At 46.0% G+C, this 25,192-nt stretch overlaps 1 protein-coding gene across 1 annotated transcript; it reads right to left on the reverse strand.

Annotated features, from left to right (window-relative positions):
- Positions 1-22,287: 22,287 nt before the first annotated feature.
- BAMBI (BMP and activin membrane bound inhibitor) lies at positions 22,288-23,808 on the reverse strand (the record flags this gene model as incomplete). Its single annotated transcript, XM_085318272.1, is given in 2 exon segments — positions 22,288-23,087; positions 23,521-23,808. Coding segments are annotated over 2 exon segments (707 nt in total), but the record flags the coding sequence as incomplete, so codon positions are not given.
- Between the last annotated feature and the right edge of the window lie 1,384 nt (positions 23,809-25,192).

Here is a 25,192-nt window from a genome sequence, read left to right on the forward strand (position 1 = left end):
GGCATGCCACCCTGCCACAACATCCGCATGAGCTCCCTTTCCTACTCACCCCCTATAGCTYCTCTGCTAAGCCAATGCAATGACCAAGAAACATTGCTAGAAATATGTCACTTATATCTACTTAAATAATGGCTGGTGGAGAAAGCCTTTTTCTTAGTTTTTTTTTTCATTGCCACCAGAGATTATACAACCAGGTGCTGCATTCCTTACCTCTGGCTTTTACTTCAGGTGACTTTTCCAGGCAACCTCCCAGAAAAGGAAAGCTCGCTTTTCAGACAAAATGCCTGACCYGCTCATGCCAGCCTACCACATTTCATGTCTCATCCCCCATAATGGGAGACATTAAGGCAGGGACAGGCACTCCAGTTCAAGATTTATTTTGCTCTAATCAGTCCGGGCTTTGAGAATCTCCTTGTGGATTTGAGCCTGTGTTCGGTAGCTCACTGACTGCTGTTTTAATACCAAATCCTTTCCAACCAGCTGCAGTAATTACCCCCACAGAGCATGAGGAATCTGTTATAAACTAGCTGGCAATCTTGCAAGAATATGTCTCCTAGAGGACTTTAGAATATTTCTTTCTGAAGTTAACCCTGTTAAATCATTCCTAAGCTGTCTACAAATAAAGAATGAACCTTTAGAGTTACCCTTGCTTTAGTTTTAAATGCTCTATTTTCTCTGTAAAAGTCCACTGATCTTTGGAACCTTCAAATCTCTCAAAGCTGTTTCAGTTAAATAATCTCTAACGTCCTCTTGACAAGACGCAAACATTCAACAGCAAAGCCTAGATACAGGAAAGCTATTCTGAGGCATGTTAGACTGTAAGTCAAAGCTTAACATAGATTTCTGAGAGACTATCATCTCCYATTGTATTCAACTTTTAGTAAAAGTGCACTTTCATTCTGTTTATTTCAGAAAGGYGTTATTGCACAGTAAACATTACTGTAATCAAAGCCTTGGCCAGTAGAACCAAATGCAGCTCTCTGCATTCATGTCAGGCCAAAATTGGTGCAGATCTRCTCCTGGGTAGAAAGAGTAATGAGCTGTGGAGACTCTCTGTGTTAGCTGCTTAGGTCCAGTCCAGCTCAGAAGTGACTTTGATCTGTTTGATGACAACCTAGAAGTAGCTGTGGAAAGGTGTGATGCCTATAGGGCAACTAGCCAAGTGACAAAGCCACGATCATAACGGATGCTCTTGTTGTCACTCCAAGGGGACAAAAGATGGGTGGGGGATGTGAATTACCCAGCCATCCTGGAGGCAATTTCCTACAGTCAAGCCCTGAAGCCCCACGGGCAAGCCAGAGAGATGATGCTACCCAGATCCCTGTTGTTCTTTCTCTGTGGAAACTGAGAGCACTTGAAGGTAAACACTGTTCAGAAATGTGCACCAAGGGTCAGGTTTCTGGGGAYATCCAGGATGCAAACAGGCAGCTGGTGTAGGACTCTATTCAGTAGCATTTCATATCCTACACATTTTATCTACAGAGTTAACCCTTGTGTTTCCCCTTCAGGGAGGAAAACCCTAAGAGTGTTCGCCACTATGGAATAGTTTTAACAAGAGAGGAGAAATGAGCCATTTCCTCTCTTTTCCCTGCCCTRAAGAAAGACTCCAAAAATTAGGCCATTGCAGAGCAGTGGTGCTAACAAGGGCCTTTATAAAGCCCCTTTCAATTCCTTGAAGAAAAACTATACCTACTACCACAGTGGAGTCAAGCCTGGGGATGGATACCCAGGATTAAACACTTGTCCCTGTCCTCTGTGGCCACACTTCTCCTATGCATCAGGCCAGGGAGACTCCTGATGGCCCCCCAGGTGCTAAGCTCAGCACTGGGAGCACATGGGAATGCAGCTTAGTGACATCAGGCTGGCTGTTAGACCTAGAATCAAAAGCAACTTTCCAGTACCAGCAGGGTGCTGAGCCCAGGCTTTCCCATCTCCGTATTTCTGCAAGTGAAGAGTCTTCTGTATGGTTCAAAATATATCAGTTATTCACCTTTATAACTAATTTACTATTTTCAAGGCCAGAGTATTTATATGGGCAGGTAATACTGTCTTTCCTGGTATCTTAGGCTCAGCCCTCCATGTGCATAGCTGCCCWCCTTGATGGCAGGCAGACTCTATATAGGCCTATGCATTTTTCCCATCAACAAACCAAAAACATCACAAGTTCCTGTGCTTCTCCTCAGGCAAAATGAGACCTGTCATGAACAATCTGCAGATTTTTCCAAAGCAATATCACCTATCAAACTGCAGATAACAACRAGGTAACACTGCAGTCTGAGTACTTCCACATCAGCTTCTCTTTGTGAGACAATTCACCTTAGACCCATGCAGTTCAAATCCACTGAGCGATGGTTAGCAGCACTCAAGGACTAAGAATAATGTGTAAAACCTATCAAATAATACTGTTTTTTCCTACTACATTTTAAAACARGAGGTATATCACACATAAAACTGAATCAAAATCAGATAAAAACTTGTCCTGAACTCACAAAAGTTGGTGAGGTACAAAACTCCTATTCCATCTTAAGCTCAGTCTCTTGTGTTAAAAGACTTTTCACATTGCATCTGTAAGAGACATTAAGCCTAATAAACCAAAACCTAGCAACAGTGTAAATGTATTTGTCCTACAGCACTTGGCCTAAACAAGTCAGTGTGTCCTGACAGCACCTTGCCCAGTCACCACATCTTGCAGCGGCTTCCCAGACATCCCGACCAGCAGCACCAACAACTCCTTTCGCTTGCTGAGTCCCTCCTCAGCTCTTTGCAGAGTGACAGGTTCCTTCATTGAGTGAAGAGCAGCTCAGTGCCACTGCCAGAGACCTTGGGGGGGAAACATAAGCTGTCATAGGACCACTTCGTTCTTGTTGGAGAGCTCTTCCACCCGGACTGGCAATCTTCCCTGACACATTTTAAAGTTAATTGGGCTTTTCTGTAGTGTTGTGACTCTCTGAGTCGTCTCTGAGCCCACGTGGTTTAGCTGGGCGAGCTCTGGCCTAAGCCCCACATTCACACCCAGAAAAGGCAGCTACGGGCAAGCTGAACTGGCACAGCTGCAGAGTTCTGTTTAACCTTTTCTTAGTTCAGATATGTACAAAAGCAGGGTATGAGCTAACCTGTCTTCTCACACAGGCTGAACAAGCCGTGGGGACCCTCACTGAGGACTATGAATGAGACATCACTTAGGCCAGAGGCCCAGCTGGCCTACTACCTCTATGATGACCACCAGCAGTGGATCCAGGAGCAATATAAGCATACGGAGCTCCTTCCCCAGGACACTCTCTCAGCCTCCAGCAAGCAGCTCACACATTCCCTGCTCTAGAAGCAGTATCCTTTTACTCCAAGGGATTTCTCTTCCACCAACTTGTCTAAGTGCCTCCTGAGCTCATGTGAACATTACTATACGCAACACGCCATGGCCAGGAGCTCCACACCTTACCTACCTACCGTTTGGAGAACATCCTCTTCATGACTGCACTTAACCCGCCTTGTGAGAGACAGGGAGCAGTGGATCTCTGTTGCCTCTCTCGTGTAAATACAAGAGAAAGCTATGCAGAATGCCAAGAGGAATAGAAGCCAAAAAGCAGTATCCGGGTTGATGTTCATGCTTAGCTTTTTAGACTGTTGGTCTAGGTCCCAGTTCTGCTGATCTGTGCTTCTGGGGAAAAATACAAGTCACCATCCATAAGCCTTTCTCTCACAAAGACTGGGCACACAGAAAAAAACGCACTGACCATGGGTCATCACTAAGAGACAGGAAAGCACTGCAGTATTCATCTGCAGGATCAGGACCACTGGCTGCTCTTTACAATGACATTTGAATGGCTGGGTGCTCCAATTATGACCAAAGAGAAATTATACCAATTTAGTAGAAAATGATCTAAAAGCTCTCCTTAGCTGGAATAAAACACTAGAACAAATGAAAAACAAATAATAATGTACGTTTGATGGAGAAAAGTCATGAAAGATGATTAAATCTCCCTTGTTCTGTGGGACTTCCAGCAGCAGTTATCATACAAAGCAATGTAACAGGCATTGCTGCTGTGAGAGATAAGGCACCAAATCAGCCCAGTTAATTACCTTGGCTGTTGGCTATTACAGACCCTGTAGTCTGTTTTAGTCAAAGTCAGGAAGGTTTATTTCAACATGCCAAAAAAACTTTTTTATATCCTAACCTGGAGAGGCAGGAGGGAGGAGGAAGATACTTCTAAATTTTTATTTTTATATATATGTGTGTGTGTGCRTGTGTGTGTGTGTGTGTATGTATATACACAAAGCAAAATACCTTCTATATGACTGGAACAGTTCCTAAGAGCTGTCTTAGACCAACAAGGGAGYGGAGTAATCTTTAATAAGGGAATTCTTCAGAGACCAGAGCTTTATTTTGATTGCCTGCTGCCTCCTGGAGAGAGAAACACTAAGGAAATGAAATATGACCTTGCACCAGTTGTGGCCGAGTAATTCCAGTCCTCCTGCCCTTGCCCTTCCCAACATAAGGAGCTCCATTTAAAGGCTACCTGCATGAGGCCTGCAGTGCACAGTCAGTTTTGTAGGTAATACTGCTGCATTCTTTTAGCTAAGATACACAACCTGAAAGCTCTAAAAACCTCCTCCTTTTTCTTTCTCAAGATTTAAAGGATGTGACCAATATATGACATTTGCTTATTGCATCAGGCATCTTTGCAAGCAGAACCTCTCTCCATCTAGACCCCATTTCATCTAGGCCGAGGCTGGCCACTTTGTTGGTTATTGCTAGCGCAGCAGCTAACACTGTCCTGCCTTGATGGAGTACGTTAGAGGCAGTTACTGTAAGGGCAAAATTGTGGACATGACAAAGGGGTTTCAYTGGGCTGCTGGGAGGATAGGAGATCGTTGTGAATAGACTGCAGAGGAAGGAGCAAGGCATGAGGACTGTGGTTCACGCCTTTGAAGAGGTATCAGCTTGAGCCAGCGAGACACTGCTATTTCTGGCCCGTCTCCTCATGGGCTGTGGTTGCCACATCAATGACAGCTCAAGAACGTTTTCTAAAATATCCTCCTGCTTTAAGAGAGGCTAAAGTCTGAGTTTTTTGGGCAGTCTCCACTCTCTCTCCTCACTCTCCCACACCCTTACCAACCCTTTCCTGCAAGGCTTGTCCTCCCAGAGCAAGCATGTGCAAGGAGAAGGGTGYTGCACAGGCCAGCCCATGCCCACTTTGCTGTGCAAGTCCACCCAGGTACCACTGCACACCATTGTCCATACCCTGCAAGAGCACTGCAGGAACCTCCATCCTGAGCCCTGAGAAACAACTCGGCACAGACAGAAAAGTCCTGACCAACACAGCTCTACTTTCCCTTCAGATGCAGTCATTTCTAGTAATGAGTTTTCTTTTGTCCTAAATAATTAAAGGGGGAAAGTAGTCCCCAAATAAAAATAACAACAGCTGAGCTTTCCCACTCTAATCTGCACCCCTCCATCAGCTGAGACCCTCCTATTAGCATCATGCCAGTCTGTGATTTCATTAAATGACTAGCTGATTGTACAGTAAATACAACCTTCCCTGGGCTGTTGATTTCCTTCTTTTGTTTTAATTTCAGTTTTCACAGATCGTGGGGAGCCCTTTTTGGTTCCTCTCCTGCTCAGACATGGTCTATTCACTCCCAATTAGAGAATTTTCTCCAGTGGAAAGAAGGCTGGATAATGCTTCAGTGTAACTCCTGCTTCAGTCACATGTAATTTGGTATGAAATGAGTAAATGTACCTGTAATTTAGTCTTCACTGCCATGCAACTGTCTACGGTCTGAATGGCAGCACCGTGATACTGTTACCTGTTTATCTCCTGGAGGTACAAGTACTCCTGGGAAGTCTCTTGCTGATGGCAAGGAGTTAATATCGTAGCATTACGGTGCCCCTTGGTGAAACTGTAATTAGGCAACAGTTTTATTTTTACTGCTCGTGACCACTCCCTGACAGCACAGGGACTGGGTGCTTTCCAAACTGCTTCAGTTTCAGGCCCCAACCTGAAATCCTCATTTAGAAGAGGACTTTACAGCCACAACCCCCTCAAGTGGCTTCTCCAAGGTGCGAAGCCACAGCGAGCGGAGGGGACGCCAGGCTTCAGCATGGCTGGCGAGTGAGCTGCACTGTGCTTCAGCACTCAGCTGCTGTCCCACGTGGCAGCGSAGGAGCTGGGCCACCCAGAGCAATGCCAGGGCCAGCTCCCTGCTCCATGCCAGGACAAGGCAATCCAGGTATATGATGATGAGCATGGGCTGAGTGAACACAGTCCAGCTCAGCCCTTGCACCCGGCGGCACATTCAGGCTCCCCTTGCAGCAGCCCTGGTCAAAACACTCTGCCCCACGCCTTGCCCAAATCCTGAGTTTGCACTGAAAAAAAAAACAAAACAAAAAAAAAACAGCAAATGTGAGTTTCTGATGGAAATGTGTCCCTGGGCACTGAGCAGGGAAAGGCATGGCAGGAGCCACCCTAGCACTCCAATGTGCACCACAGCATCCCCAGCCAGACCAGTGCTGGGCACCCGCGCGAAGAGGAGGGCCAAACTGCCAGAAGAGAGGAATGATGTGAGTTGCTCTTGTTACGTCTGCAGTCAGGCCTCCATTTGAGTCCGCTACACATGACTTCCACATCCAACAAAGAGAGATTTCATTCCCTCCTGCGCTATGCACATATATATAGCTGGAGTCCCGGGGCTGGGCGACCCGGGCAAAAATCCCAGCTGAGCACAATGGCAGGATTCAGTCAAAAGCAGASTTGGGCTGTTGTCTTCTCTGCAAATTGCTGGTGCTCAGCAGTTCTCAGGATTGGGCTACACTGATGGCAGCGGGCACTTCCCATGACACAGCCAGAAGTGCCCACCATAGGAGGTGCCAACCCCTTCCCACAGGGAGTTTCTCGCTCCTAACACATGCTGTCCCCCAGGGAGCTGTGGGCGCAGAGGCTCGGCATCCGCCCGGGGCAGTGCCCACACGTAAGGACTTCAGGAAATGAGGAGACTCTGAACAGTAATGCCTTTTTTTGTGAGGGGAGAAGCTTAGGGGAGTTATTTTAAATCATCTTCTTTGTGGGTAGCCCTTTTGGCTCTCAGCTCTGTCTGAGGCAGAGGTGTAGAAAATATTCAAGGGCAGAACATCAGAGCTGCACTCAAGGAGGACAAAGATGGTCTGTCTCTGTTGGATCACAGTGTATTCAGAGGACTAACAGCACGCTCACATTTGATCAGCTGAAACTGTCTACAGGAACAAAAATATTCCAGACCTCTGTAGCTGTTATTTCAGCATTTAATTGGGATTTTTCTTTGCCCTTCCACTACAAAGACCCCCATCTTTTCACGTAATCTTCACACAAGCCATGGAACACTGTCTGGCCCTGGAGGACCCCAGCTCATGAGACTCTAATAAAATAGTGCCAATGACTCCAAATCACTGCTTCAAGGGTTACTCAGATGGTGAAGTGATGGGCCAGGTATAAGCATCTAGGGAGAAAAGTTATTGACAAGAAGAGTCCCAAAATCTGCTGTCTGGTTTGGCAGTGAGGAGAGCCAAGAAGAAAGCATAGAGAGACTGCATCCTATGTGACCTCTCAGCCTAGTAGTCGTGGTGGTGGCTAGTCTTGGTTAAACACCTCTGCCTCCTCACCATCCTGGGGTACATGTGACAGCATCTGGGGATCCATGGGCTCCCTAACTAGGAGCAGGAAGGTTTCTGCTAGCCAGGAACAAGCGCTGGGGAAGTCAGATGGAAAGTGTGCGCTTGAGGCAGAGCAGCAGGCTTCAGCTCAGGTTGGTGCCACAGAGGTACATCCTCACCCAACTGGACTTGTATGACCCCCGGAGACTGGATCCCCTGCAGCCATGCCACCCGCGGTACCAACTGCGCTTATGCAGGCCTCGGTGCATTTGCACATATTTTCATCCAGCTACAGTCACAGCAGACCTCGCAGCAAGCTAATTCCAAGTTTTTAGAAGTCTGTCAGGCTGTATTTTCTTTAAGTATACACTCAAAGTAGTGACTTGTATTTCTGGCCTATGGGTGATGGGGACAGTGCCTGGATATCCTGATAAAATATGTCTATCCCTTCCCATCTTCAACAGAGACTAAAGGCATTTTCAGTGTAAGGCAGAGCTGCAGCAACTTCTGCCTAAACTAACATTTCATTTCCTTGCTGCAGCTCACTTCTATTGTCATCACTTTCATGCCTCTAATTAACTTGCATCTGTTTTGTGTTTGAAGTTCGTAACACTTGCCCACTTTGGCTACAGTAGTTTATAACGCAAAACTAAACATATGTTTATGTTTACTGCATACTAGCTCTGAATCCTTTGACTTAGTGTTGTATCAGTTCATTATGCAATTAATGGGGAACCTCTGAGACAGGGTTGAATCCTTTAATTGTAATAAATTGGGGAAACATTTGGAGATGGGTAAAGAGAGGTTAGCAGTAAGTACATGACTGGCCTGACATTCAGACCTGTAGTGCTGGCCGCTCACTCTGGTACCACTGAGAGTTTTTAGCATCTCCAAACATCCTGCCACAAATGCTTTCAACAAAACTCTAGTGTGGATCTCAAAGAAGAAACTGAAGTCTGGTGCCGTCTTGGCTCCAGAGGCCTGCTGCAGGCCCTACCTATCTTTATACTAAGTGCGCATTGCCTTTGCATTAGGACTAATGAGATCTTCAAAAAGGTTATGGATGGCTGGGAAGATGTATAACATACCRTATTACATATGTAACATATAGTATATTGCTAAATAACACTTAATATCTACAGTAGCTATTAGGTAACATGGTAGTGTCCTGACACCAGCTAAAGTGAGTACTGAAGGTCCAGTTGGCCTTTCAGACCAGTTTTACATTTATTAGCTTCAATGGAGCTACTTCTGTTTTTCACCAAACATGATAAATTACGCCAGCATCTGGGTGAAGTAAGCACACTCCCTCCTCATAGCCAGAGCCATTAAGGCGATGCCTAGATAAATGTATTTATTTTTCATACAGATAACAGGATGCTCCTTAGAGCTAATAAGTATTTACTTTCTCTTGCATTGCTATTATCTCCCTCACTGAGAACCGTAATTAGTAGCATTGATTGTTTGTGTAGTTTGCCTTCTAATTTTTTGTGCTGTGGCTGACTGAAACTGCAATGTGCATTATGTTAATATAGGAAAAGTTGTGTTTGATCTCTGCCTTTACACTGTTTGGCCTGATCTACCTGGGAGCTGTGTTTAAGCTGTTGTCTGTGACACAKCATAGCAGTTTATACCACACATCATTTAAAAGGTTGGGTACCATCCAGCTTCTGCATGGGGACCCAAAGGCAGAAGGATCTTCCCTTCATTCTCCYTCTGCACAGGCTCTGCTCTCAAGAAGTGGTTTTGCAAAGAATATTTGCTGCAAACATGTGATTGATTGCTGCCAGTTAAAAATCTTGCAAGAGTTTACCAGTTACTCATTATGTACAGCAAGGACTAAAGAAAACCATGGCCATGACACATAAGGAAGTGCCCCCTCTTAGTGCCTCAGAGATGCAGATCTCTGCAGTGTTATCTTGCTGAAGTCAATGCTGCAGAGCTAGTCTGCAGCAACAGATTATCTGATCAGTCATCTCCATGACTGCTGTTGTTCCTGCCCTGGAGAAAGCAACATTTTACAACCACCTACAGTCATCTACTTTTTCACATAGCAAGAGCTATGCAAATAATGAATTTAAAATAATAAAAACCTTACAAAAAATGACCTGGAAAGTAAAACACTAGTSCAAGTAGGCTTTTTTCTGGCTTTGATTCATCCACAAAGGTATAAGCACACACATACAGAGGCATATTGAAAGGAGGCTCTGCTTTCCAAATGATCTGTGAGGGGAGGATTCAGCTCGAGCCCTAGTGCTTCTGCAGAAGGATAATAGCRTCAGAGAAATGTTAGCTGGAAGGGACCTCCGGGGGTCTCTTTACATAGGGGCTGTGACTAGCACCAGGCCAGGTCAGCCGCGGCCTTATCTCGCCGTGTCCAGAGACCCTCCGAGGACGGAGATTCCATGACTGACCTGGGCAATCTTTTCCAGAGCGGTACTTCCCTCCTGACATCCAACCTGAATCGCAGGAAAKTCAATCCAAAGTAAATACACTTCCTTTCCCTTCTGTAATGGGCTACATCTGCATTATTTTTGTGTGTGACTACTGGGAGACAGTCATTCCAACTTTTGCCACTTTTACCTGAATTACTATTTGACTTATTAGAAATCTGGAACAGATAAAGTCTCCTTATTTCTTTTGCTTCCCTTTTCTCTGAGCTTGTTGGACAGGAAATGCCTGGATTCTTCCCTGATTTGATAGAAATTCAATTTTGCTAGTGTCACCCCTTTGGAGCAGAGAAGTGTCCACTAAGTTTATTTCTATTTGTCTTTATCCTAGCGAAGGTTCAATACATGGAGAGATGAAGAAAATCATTTTGAATTGTTTTTTTCCATTATCTCGTTCTCACTTTCTGCCATTTCCCGTTTGCCTAGCCTCACTTCTTTAGTCTCCTTGTGTTCAGCCCATAGCAATTATCTAGATATCTAGGGAAAAGCACTAGGTTTTAAGRTTTCAGGCTCCATTTTGACAAAGGCTTGGCAATCCAGAGACACTAAGGGCAGAGGATTAATCTTCCGTCTGTTTGCCTTGAGGGGACAAAGCAGAGAAATCAGAAAGAGGTTTCAAAAGATACTCGCATGATAATATTGCACACTCATTAGGCAGGAAAGGCTCAGATAAGCCATATCAGCTTGAGAGTCATTCCAGTCACCAAGTTAAATAAGTAAGTTCTTAAAAGATCACTTTGTACACAGCAGGCTGGGAAGTTTCCTTCGGGTCCATTCCTCCCGACCGTGTGATTGCCGATCGCCTCTGTAGGCACACGCCACCTGTAGCTAAAATTTTATGGACATTAATGAGGAAGCAGCAATCAAAATGTGAGCTGAAGCATCAGCTCAGCACAACTCAGGGAGAGCAGATAAATCCCACCCAGGATGACCGCTTCCTGGGGGCCGAATGCTCCCACGAGCGCAGCGGGGCGCAAGCCCTCCTCACCCTTGTCCCCTTGCCTGTGCCGGCGAGGCAAGGGAGCCAGGCAAGGGAGCACGGCTGGCAGCAAGGCGGTCCAGGAGCTGCTCAGGCCAGCACAAGCTCTGAGCACACCACCACAGCCCYCGTCTCATCCCACCCTCCTGAAAATGGTCATCTGTCTTGCAGAGGAGAAAAACTGCTACCCTGTGTCCCCGGCTGCATTTCGTGGCAGGCAGCTCTTCCAGTGTATCTACAGGCAGGAGTGCCTTGCGTTCACACTGAGATGCAGCAACACACACTGCGTCAAGGCCACCAGAGCCATCAGCACTAAGGAGGCCATGTCTTCAGGCCGTTGCCTCTGATCTCCATCTTCATGCAAGATGTGTGAAATGCAGCCACGTGGTCTGTAACACCTTCTGYACCACACAGCCGGGGGGGGACCATCCGTGGGGTCTGCGAGCCCCCAGCACACACTCCTGGAGAGAGCCCCAACCCGAGCACAGCCAGAGCGTGGACACTGCGCGTCATCCCACTGAAGTCCAACTCTGCCATCCCTACCCTGTCCCCAAGGAGGGAGACGCAGCGCAGGCACCCACTGTCCTGGGACAGAGCTGCATGTTGCACTGACTCATCCACCTCCAGCCGCTGCCGCCAGTCCCTGATGACTAACTGCATTTGCTGCCAGGGTTTTTACAGTCTTCATGTTTTGGGGAGAGCAAACATAAACAGGCTTAGCAATAATTGTTGATATGTCTCTACTGTTTCCTCCTTTGGCCAAATAGGCCCCCCCCCCCGCTGCCACACAAACACGCACACACACACAWATGCAGTTTCAGAGACATATTTTCAGTTTTTTCCTTATTTTTAAGAGAGAATGTTACCTTTCCTTGGGTAAAGGGAATAGGAAGAATGAAACTCCAAGGAGTCATTTCTGATTTGGTGTAGACTCCGTGGAAAGTTTGTGTAACTTGTCTTCAGAGAAATGTTGGTATCTGAGCAACCAACACTGCCATAATACAAAACAAATTGCTACTRAGCCCCCTGGAGAAGTGGTGCCTCTCAGCTATGGAGGTAGCTGTGTAAGGATGGCACCTTCGAGAGCACAGCCCGGAAACAAGGTGTCCTTCAGAGTGCTCCTGACAAGARCATCAAGCATCCTGAAGGCTCTTGTGGAGAATCGGCTGCTTTCCCATGTCTTTCCATGGGAAGCACATCCCCATTTGCTTGCATTTGTATGTACACACACACACACACATATAGTCATATACACACACATATATAGTCATATACACACACTGAGGCATGTATCTTTACACTTTTATATATTTAGTGGGAATCTGTAGCTTATGTCTAGAATGGATCTGAAAAACCCTTGAGATGGGAAGCCATCCCTTTACCTAGAAAACATGTAAGCAGGATACAACATTAATGGAGAATAGCAAAGGATGAGTCTGAAGTCCATAGGGCAGGGCAATCAGATAATTTGGGTTCTACTTAATGTGTTATCAATCACATTTTAGAATTGCACAATTATATGATACAGTATATAATTTTGATAAATTAATTACATAACTCCAACTTCAGCAAGAAGATTTGAACTCTGGAGTTTTATTTATGTTGATATATTTTATAGTTGTTTTATTTCTGTACTTTTTAGATTACACATAACCAAAGCTCAGCAGGTAGGATACCTTCCTGAGAGACAGGAGACCTTTGGTCAAGCTTTTACTTACTCCAAACACACAGGACTGCTTAGTAACCCGGCAAAGCCAGTCTGGCCTGGCCTAGTGGCTGCCCTAGCCAGGAGCAGAAGCCATGAACCTCCGCAGCCTGGAGTTAGATGTTTAATTCCCTTGGAGGGCCCAGGTTGAAGGCTCACCTCCACATGCGCTCTGGTAAGATTAGCCATCTGCCAGTTCAAGGTGCTGAAATCTTGCCAGCTAATCCCCCCCCACCCTGTGCATTGCTTACGGGACCTTTGCATCTGCTAGTAAATGTTAATTTGCACTGCACAGCAAAAAAGATAGGCAGAATAATGTGGAGCCTCGCTCCACCCAGTGAATCTGGCCTTTAATTCCTCGTCAAGGTCAACGCCGAGCCCGTGCGGGTAGCGCGGCCGCCTGATAACCAGGGGAATGCATGTCGTCCTGCACGTGAGAAACAGCCGTGCGCTGGCCGCGAACGGGCTCCGGGCGCCGCGGCAGGGGCCCAGCGCAATAGGCGGCCCTGCCAGAGAGTGGTTTCCATGGAAGAAGCAGTGAGGGAGTCTCTGCAATTGGATATTTTAGGACATACGTACACGGAGAGCCTTGGGCTCCCTTCTGCTGTTTGGAAGGAAGGGGATTTCCTGAGGAAAGGGCGCTGAAATCGCCCCGCCAGCCTGCGGCTCTGCTCCCGTTCCCGGGCCGTGCCCCTCTCCGGGAGCTGTGCAGTCCGAGGGAGAAGCGCCTGCTCCAGCGCCCACCACGCAGCCAGAGCCCGGGCACCGGCAGGGTCCTTGGACACCGTGTAGCTGCRACACGTCAGTCACCAAAGCGCTACAACTGGGCCGACCCAAGGCCATTTCCTAGTGCTGGCCACAGGCTTCTCGCTGCCTCTGACCCACTGCAGCTGTCTGCAGGCCGCCGGCTGCGCAGGCTCCTGCTCCTCCGTGTGGGTGCCAAAAGCTGGCTACGGGTACTGAGTCATCCCTGCAGCATTTCAGTCTGATTTGTGCTCATTTGTTGCTTTTTCTTTATTTTGCACAGCATCCTGATATTCTTTACACTTCTCAGCTTAAGGGGCTTGCTTACTCCTGCAGCTACTGTTGTCATTACTTTGGGAAGAAATTAGGTTTCATATGCTCTGCTCCTCATTTTGTGCATCCTCGTGTATCCTTTCTGTATCCTTGCTTCTGCTCTTCATTTCTCTAGTGTGAAGGCAGAGACTTCTCTCAAATGGTGCCAGGACAAAACTCATTGAACTCCATCCCAGATACAGTTATGCAGACACCACGTAGCCTGTCCTGCCCCAGTGCTTTCCTCGAGAGCGGGTGACTCTGGAATCCCAATGCTGGCAACTATTTGCTTACAAATTCATAATATGTAATGAAATACCCCAGAAACTATTTGTAAGCAAAGAGTTCCCAGGGTATTTCATTACTTATTACAAATTCTCAAATTGTTCACGAACTATCAAATATTAATATGTAGATGCAGGGCAGTATCGGAACAGATCCACTATTTTCAGAAGAGGTTAGCCACATTCAATGGGCATTCACTCAGTCCTGTACTCATTCCGGCTGCGTCATGTTCATCAATTACCATTTAAAAAACAGGAAATACCACTGAATTTTTGTTCATGTGTTGGAGACTACTAGGCCATCGTAATCTGCTTGCCGACAGGAGGAAGGCGAATGCCTCTCCCATACGAGGAGGCTCTGGGAGTACAAAGAGCTACTCAAGCCCTTAGGACGACGCCGGTACCTTGGCTCCAGTAAGCAGGCAGCCTGAAGGTGGAGCAGAGTGTTTTTGTGATACAGTGTACATAGCACTCCACCCAAGCCTCCCTGTGTAAATAGAAAATAAAGTCAAATTATGCCAGTAAAGAGTGGATTACACTGGTCACCRGGAGTGCTTGTGTACGTTCAGTCATAATCTGCGATAAGGCACCGGCCATAAAATGCCTCCTGAACGCGGCTCCTCTGGAAGCTGCAGGATGCCAGCAGAACCAGGAGCACGGCGCGTCGCTGAACCGAGGCAGCAAAGACGAGACGGAGGAAAGTGCTGCTGAGCCGTGGGGCCTGGGCCATCCCACGGGGCCAAGAGCGGTCCCTCGCTGCTGCGGGGAAAGGAAAAGCGTGGATTGCTCCAGCAGATATGAGGGGACAAAGTTCGGTTCAAAGAGGTACGGGGCRGCAACCTTTCTACAGGCAAAGTTGCCCTGCAGTCAGTAAAACACAGCAGTCATAAGGACACAGATAACAAGGTATATAATGAAGTTAGAGATTACAGAGCCTTGCGATCAATCCATCCTGCAACAAAAAGCCATTGTGGAGCAGCTCTAACGCTAGCCTCTAAGCTCACTTAGCTAGAAATGCAATGACTCTCAAAACAAAATCTTAGAGGAAGCCTCACTGGCACTGGGATAGGTTAAACCAGTGTGCAAGCCTGAGCAGGCCCCAGATCTGGTGCATTTCTTACAAGCAAAAAGAATATTTGTTTCTGTCAGAAATAAATAGAAAAAAAAATTGTCATCTTCTGATAGGAAGGCCATGTGAACRTGAAAACTTCCAAGAGAGTTGGAGTTAAATGCTTTATTAGACTGTGAAGTACCGTTGCAGGAGGACCTGGTGCTTCCAGCGGCGAGGGCTGCTCAGCGGTGCGGCTGGCGAGCCCAGGGGCTCCCTCCTTCCGGGGAGGTGGAATCTGATTTTAAGAAACCAAGTTGCATGTTGGTCCACCTTCCAGTCTCCATAGAAAAAAATAAACAAGGGCAAGGTTATTATGGGCTGATAACAGATAACGAGCCGCGGAGCCCTACCTGGCACCAGGGCCATCCCGCGGCGGCGCACACCCTGGCGAGGTGGCGGTCCGGCGCAGCCGTGCGCGGGCCACCCCTCTGGCCAACCACCAACCTGGGAGCCCGGGGGGGGGTCAGGGAGAAAGATTTGATGAGAGGGTTTTGCGGAAGAAGAAAAAAAAATCTGCATGTGTGCACGTAATTAAAAGCTTCGTCATGGTGCACATGYGCGAAGGTTGTGAGTTACGGCTGAAAATACAGCTTTGACTTGGGCGTTTCCTAGCRTTTGAGAGCTGCTCTTTCGCAGTCTTGGAGTCACGTTGTGATTTTTTGTGTGTGAAATGTGAAAAGGCTCTAGGTGATGGGAGTTTTTTGCAGGGAGAAGTAGAAACGAGAAATCCTGCAGCAGAGCGATTGCCGCAGAGGCGTCCGCCCCTTCGCCGCGGCTGCTTGGCGCTACCGGCGCTTGCTCCATCAGCGCAGCCAGGAGAAAGCAAGCAGCTCCCGCCTGCAGCGGGGAAATGCACGGCAGCGCGTTCCCCCCCCYCTGCYGGGAATCAGCCACGCGCGGCCGCTGCCTGGCCCGGGGCTCCGCGGCAGCGAGGGTCGGGGCACGGCTGCTCGCGGGGCAGCGCAGCCCCCGGCCTCCGCACCAGCGGGTCGCTCCCTTCTGCGCTGCGTGCAACAGAAGAGGGGTGCAGCCCGGGACAGGGGTCCCCAGCCGGGGGGCGAGAAGCTGCGACACTGCCTAGCCCGTGATGGACGCGCGCCCGTCCCGCGCCGGCTCCCGCCCTGCACCGCGTCCGGCGCGGGACTGCGCTCGCCCGCCGCCTGCTTATTCCCTTTGCAGTACAAACTAATGCATTTGCGGTATAAAAAAACRTTAGCGTTACAGGATTAACATCCAAAAACCCTGCCAACGGGCTCTGACAGGAGGAACCACGGCGTGCTGGAGCCCCACGTGCCGGCCGGCGCTCGCTCAAAGCTCAGCAGCCCTCCACCAGCCTCAGCACAACACGTCGCCCCTGGGACCAGGGCTGAGTTATGCACATCCTTAAGTATTTGCAGGATAGAGGCCTCAGTTCATMGGGTTAAAATACCAAAACAAAGCAAAACACCTCTGTCTGCGTAACCCACTGCACTTAATAAAAATGCTAGGGACCCCGCTGGAGCTAAGCCATTGTTGATAGCCATAAAAAATTAGTTAATAAATCTTCTTCCCTGTATAAAATAGGCTACTTCACAGCCAGGACTAAACAAATTGAGCATTTCAAAGCAACTTGTTTGATACAAGCCCTGATTTGCACACAAATACCAGCATCCCCAGCACCCAGCGGTAAGCAAGCCCGCGGAGCCCGCTGGCCTTTATTGCTTGTCCCTCACCGGTGTCACAGCCGAGCTCCAGGAGGAGATTTACTGCACAAATATTTTCCTTCCAAGTGACAGGAAGGGGATTTACCTCTGCAATCTGCAGGCCGGTTAGGTGAAACGATCCCAAAGCTAACAGTGGAAAGCAGCCTCACGCACGCCGCGGAGGCACCGGCTGGCTGCACAGTCACTGCCCTGCTGATGGTCCCCCGGGGGTACAGCGCCTCCGGCAGAGACAGAAGCTAAAAGTTCACAATAACGCAGCTTTTTACCTTTTTTGGTTGCCTTCATTTTAAAAATGGAAACGTAACTAAAAGAAAAGCAGCTGCTCATCCCCCTGCTGCTCTRTTGAAACGGTACTGAAAGACTGTTTAATCTAGTGTGCAAAAGAGAAAACAGGCTTAAAGAGCAGGCTCTGTTTTTAAAAGGAATTTTTGAGTCAGTATTTTTAAAATACAGCTGATAACCAAGGTTGGGGGGAAAATACATTTCACTAGGATTTTTTTCAAATGCATGACTGTTGAGGTATTGCGATAGATCAGAATAACTGCAGAGAGAAAAAAAAAATTTAAAAAAAGAAACTCTCACCCTAAATGCACGCCAACCTCTTTTCTCAACAAGTCAGTACTGACTTGTTCACTTCTTTCCWGCCTGTAGGAGCTGTGGGCAGGACCTGCTTCTAGGCAGAAATACTYCATGAAAAGGTCCACCTAAACATTGATGCTTCAACGGGAATCATGGCTTGTTCCACTGGATGCTACGTAATTGTCGTACTGAGGGTGGGGGAGAAACGCACATTTGTTTGGGCCCTTCTAAAAATTATGAAAGACTTGGAAACAGTGGTGAGCAAAGTCTAAATTTTTCAAAGCCWTATGACTTGGGGCTCAGATTTCCTGATAACTCATTAGGATTTGGGTTTCCACGACAGGTGTTTGGCATGTCTGATTGCCTGCTCCCTTCAGGGGACACCAAGCTGAGCACTGAACTCCTGCGGTCCTGAAAGTTCACATTGAGGGGCTTTGGGTTCAGTTCTTCCCCTTGAACACCCGTTCAGGGCTGAACCCGCTGGTCAGGGTTGAGCGGCCAGCACAACGCTTTGCTCATTTGCAGGCGCTGCRGCTCCCTCCTGGCTTTCTTCCCTTGCAGTTTGTTTTACTTCGGGATTCGCCCACTGGGATTATAAAGGCCACGGAGGAAGGTTAGAGGTGAAACAAAGAAAACGACACTGCTTGTTTGTTTAGAGGGAGCCAGAATTCGTAACGCCCCGAGACGCAGTGCCCCTCCCGAGAGAGCACCGTAATTTTACAGCACCTCTCTTCAGCTTTTTTTACAGAAATGTAATACAGTGACAGGTCCAAAATACCATTTCCCTGAGTAACTCCTAGAACCAAAACAAGAAGGAGAGTTTATCCTGCAAAGGGGCCAGCCACTGGAACAAAACACACACCACTCCATTGCTCTCAGTCCCCATGTGGGAAAACGTCTGAAAAAGGAGAGACAACTTCACCTACTTCAGAGACCTTCTTTTCTATTCACTCAACTTGTCCCTTATTATCTAGGTCTCTTTGACCATAGATTTTTTTTTTTTTCCCCTTAGGAGATAATCTTCTTATCCCTCCCTTCAGTGACAAGGTCAAATTTTGCTTTCACTTAATCGTGGTGGGACCCCACTGACGGGCACCTGGCGTGGTCCCGCACGGACAGCCTGGCAATACCTTTTCACACTGTTCACACCTTGGTCAACCATTACGATGGTAGCAAAGGATGATGAAGATGCATCCATTTCACGTAAGGAAAATGCTGCTTTTTCCCCTGGCATTTTCGTGCGCCTGCGCTCCAGGGCAGCATCCGCTCCTAATTGGATCACTCCAGATTCATAACGTAGCATGYGGTTGTACAATCACAAAACAACAACAACGATTCCAAAGTCCTGTTAGAAAAGGTAAGCTTTCCCGAGACCAGCGTCTGATCTCAGTCACACAGGCACTAATCTGGGGTGAATCTGCTGGCGTCAGTGGCTTTGCTCTAAACACACTCTGGGGTGAAAATGTGAATCACAGCCCGGCTCAGGCAGCCCAGCTCCAGCACTCTGCTACCAGAAGTGGCTGCTTGCTTTCAAGCTCTCTGCACAGCCTGTAATCACCCAATATTGAAACCAGATTTACAGGCTCTTTAGAGGAGGAGAAGTTTGTGATTTCCAAAGCAGACACACTTGGTATTTCAGAAAAAGGTCAAACCCCCTATGGAGTAAGGAAGTTTTAATAGAATCAGTTCAGCAGGAGTTAWGAGGAGACATACCAACCCAACAGCTCTCCAGACTGGGACAAGCAGAGACGTAGGAAAAGCCACAATCATTATTGTTTGGAGAAAAGAATCGGGGAAAGAGAGAGGCACAGGAGAAGCTAAATTACATCTTGGACGTTTGATTTCATTTATTCCAACCGGAGAGACTTTCAGTCAGAAAGAGAGAGGGCTGTCCTTCTTGCACTCCGGGGCTTGCAGCGGTTTCAAAGAAAGGAGTGTTTGTTATTGTCTGCAGTGGAAATCTGAGGAGTGCATAGCACAATGACAAATCCAGGCTCCTAAGTCAAATACATTTTAAAAGGCTAGCCATCAGTTACCGTCTCACCTCTCTGGACTCCAGCCTCTGGCCCGGCTCTGCAGCTGTAAACGTTGTTTGTTCCCTGCATAGTAAGGCTGCTTGCTGTCCATGGCTGATACGGCACCAGCACCACGGAAGCCTGCGAGACATCACTAAGRTCCCTCCTTATTACAGGAATATAGATTAAAACCAGAGAGTAATGGAAAACTTGTATTGGTGGGATCTGTAGATATAATAAGCAGTCTCTACAGAAATACTTATTAGCAATAAATACCGTATTCTCCAAAGAAGGATCTGTAGAATTGCCAAGTGATTTTGGTGAACAGCTCAATTTTTCTCAGCCTGTTTTGAAGTCAAAAACTCTCTGCAGAAGTGATTTTTTTTTTCTGAAATATTTCCTTGTGCTGGGCTGAGGAAGCAAAAGCAGATAAAGTGCAGACCAACCAAATGGTTTATCCATGGYTTGGCCGAGATGCTGACCGTTAACCTCCCCCACCGTTGCATTGCTAATATGGTTAAAGGCCATCAGCTTGCAACAGTAAAGGTGATTGCTAGTTTCAGATGTGCACCTAACATTGCAAACACTGGAAAACCTAATTCAGGAATTCATGTCCTGGCACAACCATGCACCTGTGTACTCCAGAACAGTCACTGATGAAGAAAGATGGGAGGACACTGTCTCTGTTTGCCCCAYGCTGTCTAGCCTACGCAGATAGCCACTGCTTGCTTCTCCATCCATGGGATTCTGAAGTTCGGCAAAGTCTCAATAAGAAAATATGCAGCTAATTCCACAACATACAGCTGCAAGCAGACACCAGGGCTTGTAACATAGTTTCCTGAATACATAGGCTTTAAAATAAATTGGAAGTCCACCTTTCACCTTTAAAAGACTCAGGACCTAGAAACTTGCAGGCCGTATCAGCTACCACGCCTACACTGCACATACCAGCCCAGGTAACAGGACAGTATCAGGAGAAGGCAGCTGCGAACCTGCCTGCTTTTCCCAAAGGCTCAGTGGCCCTGCTCTGAAGATTGCAGAGGAAGGCAAACATGTCTTTTCTTCTTTAAAATATCTCCACAGCAAGGGGCCAATTAAGAGTAGCCTGGTCTTATTAGCCTTTCAATGGCAAGTATAAATAGGCTCTTATGTATTCAAATCAGCAGCAAATGAGTAGTGAAGGTCACAGGATGTTTCCATGACTATACAACCAGCTCCTTCGAACTCCGCGGAAGTTTAGCTATTGCACCTTTTGCAGAAGATCATGGGCCAGGTTCCTACCACAGTTATATCCACATCATCTCTTTCACAGCTGGAAAAGGTAAATAGCAGAGAATGTAACTTTAGGTATTGAAAGCAACTCTTCAGGTATATAGAGGAAATAAAAGTCAGCAGCTTGAGGTACACAGATGAAACTAATTCTCCTAAGCTATACTTTAATGCTGCAGACACAGACATGGCATTGCACTGCGCCCCATGAGTGTTTAACTGTATGGATAAGTTTGCACTACCCATACCTCTGTTTGCATAGCSAAGTGACCAACTTATCTCCAACCAGCCTACCACACAGCTTAAGTGTGCTTTGTGGAACATGAACTTGTGACCTATAGGGGCAGCTTTCCCTGGCTTATATCCTTTTTTTATTTCAGGCTGCATACTGCAAGGTGATATACCATAGTGCTCCAAGTGCCCTGAGACTTGGAGACCAACTCATAGGACTGGAGCATTGCTCCAAGATCTTTTTTGGTTTTGTTTTAATCTTTATTTGTGCCATGCCCTCCCTCACTGAGAGGAAGGGCAAGGGCTCACTTTTCCACTAGAGTAGGAGTTGAAAGCATTTCTAAAGGGATTTAAACATCAATTAATACCAGACTCTTGCCTATTGCTGCTCAATTCCAGCAACAGCATTTTGGATCTTTGTACCATGATGTTGGTCTGCTTTTTAAGCAAGTCTACTTTAATTAGACTTTCTTGTAGTAACAGAGGAAGAAAAATAAATACTGTAAGCCTCTTGGATGCTTCAGGAGTTTTGTTTGTTTTTAGCAGCTAGGCATCAAACAAATGAAACGATCAAGTGAAGCTGAATAGTTGGAGGATAAGGAACAAGAAAATGCACAGAAGCGGGCTGGGAAGAAAAGCCACCTATGCAGGAATAGCACAAAGGAGGAGCCAGAGGTTAAAGTGAAAACACTATTGACTCTTCAGTCTAACAGTCCCCCACAAAAGTAGCAGCACGTAATACCAAGTTACACTATAAAAGAGCAAGGCAGTTGTTGCTTCCCATTTTGCCCAAAGAGGTTATCAGCAAAAGTAATATACACCACAGTGCTATTGTCAGGTTTTTCTTTGAATTCCCTCCACCTCCCAAATAAAACCAAGAGTAAAAGAAAATAACAATTGTGAGAAAAGTGAGGAAAAACAGCTATGAAGAATTAGAAAAAATTTTTGACATGTTGGTTTGCACACAGACAAGTACTTCCCATGAACAGAGACAGGAAGAAATAGGTATCAGGCACAATCAAAACTAGTTCTTAGGCAGCTAAAAGAAAAATGGAACAAACAAGAGTTGAGGCTATAGCTTCACTGCTACTTCAAATATTAAACAATAAAGCTGCCACCCTCCTTCAGGAACAACCATGTGATTTCCCTCACCAAGTAGGAGGAAAAAAAAAAGTTTTTAGAATCTAAACATGATACACGGCTTTAACACCACTACCACTTTGATCTGTCACCCACCCCCAAAAAAACAATTACTTTCTAAAACAAAAAGCCACAAACGGGTTTCAGACAAAATATATATATTTTAAAAAATCTTTACAATAAGTCAGGAAACACAGGAGCTTGCATACARTTTATTATAATAACTCAGTTCTCAGCTCCCTACAGTTCAGATAACCCTGGTGACAGTGTTTACAACTTCTAATTTTTGCTTTYATAACTTTAAAGCAAAGAATACATTTGAGTGTATTTTACTCTGTGCAAATAAGACAACTTTTGGAATCCTTCAGAAGAAATATCCAAGATTCTGTGTGTTGAGGTCCTTTGTTTCTCAAAGATGATTTATGAGAGTTTGTTTTTCAGATAAAGTGCTCCTGTCCAGCAGAACCCAAAGGCCTTCAAGAGTTCATAGAGTATGTCTAGCCCAGATTAAAAAATAATTGGTCATACAAATTCCAGCTTCCCATGTCCGCTGTACATTCCCCAGTGGACTAGCGAAAGAATTTTATCATTGCTGAGGTCCGAATGTCTCATTTTATCACAGGTCATGCAGCAGTTCTCATGACCAGTTACAGGCACCATGCATTCCAAGTCCAGTTTTGCCACCTGCCCTTTTTTCGAATGATGTCCATGAAAACTGTAGTGCAAACGGGAGAGCATTTGCTGTCGTTGATCTTGCAGTCTCTTATTTTCACTCCTGAGCATCCGCAAGGCCAGCATGATAAGGAGCACCAAGATTAGCCCACCAGCTATAGGAACAGCAATTACAGCTGCCCTGAACCATAATTCTTTTGAAGAGGTCAGTTCCTGCACCTTGGTGATGAGATTCCTGCTGTTGTCATGTTGATATCTGCTCCCTTGTCCTGCAAAGGGAGAAAAAGATGTGAAGCTTATTTCAATTTCAGCTACTGTTTTATATTTAAGCAATCTCTTAAACCCCACACTGATGAATTTAAGGAGCCACTGTAGTTTCTACAGAAGTTTCTCCTATAAATGGAAAGACAAGATTATAAGGGYATTTATGATATAGAATTTATCATCCCAATAGTTGATCTAACTGGGAATGTCACTGCCATGGTTTCTTAAAAACAATGTCAAACAGGCAAGACAGACCTCTATTACTAATAGAGGCATGAAAGCTACTCAGCTGAGATGCTTCCCTCCATCCAGCCATACACTTCTCTCGTTAGTGTCTCTAGTTACATTAGCAACAAAATCAATAGAAGACATACAAGGTCTTGACCATCACAAGCCTATAGGCTAGAACAGAGATTTCACTAAACCACCTGGCCCTACCTGAAGTCTCACCCTTGGGAGGAGACAGAACATCATGCAGACCCCTGTAATTGCACATGTCTTCATGACAGCACTCCAATGTGGATGTGGTGGTGCCCGAGTGGTTTCGCGCCTGCTTTGCTTGGCAGATATCAGCTGTGCTTGCAATAGAGTCCAAGCAGCCGTGCGCAAGTGGGGAATGTGTATTCTGGGGATCGAGCAGTCTGGAGAAGCAGGCGCTAAGCTCGGATTTACACATATAGCCAGTTGCAACACAGTGTGCAGCATCACAGTAGCATCTGATTTCACCTAAAAAAAAAGGGGGGGAAAGAAAAGAAATAAAATTGTGCAAAAAAAGGTAAGAATTTGGTCCTTTGAAGCCACCTTACTARCTACTCCTCTCATTAGCTGCAAGTATTACAAAAGTAATCAAATTTAACAGCATCAGTTTTGGGGTWCTCTTCTAGACTCTAAATCCTTGAGGGCAGGGATTGTTTCCTTTCCATCACTGTACACTGCCTACCTCATTGAAACCTTAATCCCAGCAAATGCCTTGAGGCACTTGTTATAATTACTAGTACTATGGTCCTTTCAATTAAAGCAAGAACATTTCACTAAGCCAGGGTAGAGGGGAGCAGGAAGGTCACTATGGCATTTTTTTTCCAGTCTAAATAACTCACAAAACTGTTTTATAGCTACTTCCACTCACTGTCGGCAGTTAAACCACATTTTAAAAGATTAAAAAAAAAAAGAAAGAAAAAGAAAAGAAATAAATCCTTCAGTCCTTTAGGAAAGTCTCACCTATGTTTTAAATTACTACGATAGGAATAGCGTTCTATTTTTCTAAAGATAATCTAAACACTTTTTTTTTTACACTGTGTAGAAACACACAAAAAACTCTATTTTTTCCCCCCTCATTTGTCTCACAAATATTTAATCGGAACTGCTGAATTGTTTATTACCTCGAAGTACTGTGCCAAGATTTGAGAGGTTTAACTAACACCTTATAAAGCTATTACCTAGAACCATTACCATTTAAAATCTCCCTGTCAGGAAAGTTTTTACTGTGTGAAACTGGGCAACTATTTGTAATTTCTCTAGGAAATAAAAAAAAATTTAAGTAGCCCTTCATATAAAAGGCTTTTTAGACAGTATTGTCAAACAAACTGCACAGTTTACAATTAATTTGTTTGCCAAAGCCAATGTCTTTTGACCCAAGTGTAAAGTTACTGAATGGGGCGAAATTGAGAGCATGAAAGTCGTTCTCCCCACCACTACCAGTTTTGCATGCAATCCAGCATGCGGTCAAAAGGGGAAACACTTAGACTGAAAATCCTCTACCGGCTGTATGAAAAAATCTCTCAGGAAACCTCAAAAATTTCTGAAGGAAGTGATAAAAAAGTTCCCTTCATAAAACTCTTCATTTTGTGCTCTCCAAACCGCYCTGGTACGAATTATACATGTCCTGTACTGCAGGGAAAACTTACTCTTTCTAGGCAAGTTGAAACTCAAACATGAGAAACTCAGTTCCCAGATTGAGAGGAAGCCAGATTTTGGAGCCATCACTAGAAAAGGAGACTTAAACTACTCTAACGCATTTGCTGTTCTCGACATCACAGCGGCACCAAGGCTTTAAAAGTCTATTGAATTGTCGGATCTCTTCCTTTTACAACTTGCACTCCAAAATAAATCT

This window comes from Rhea americana, unplaced genomic scaffold (genome assembly GCF_003343005.1).
Source record: "Rhea americana isolate MKP2758 unplaced genomic scaffold, rheAme1 scaffold_53, whole genome shotgun sequence".
Taxonomy (NCBI): domain Eukaryota; kingdom Metazoa; phylum Chordata; class Aves; order Rheiformes; family Rheidae; genus Rhea; species Rhea americana.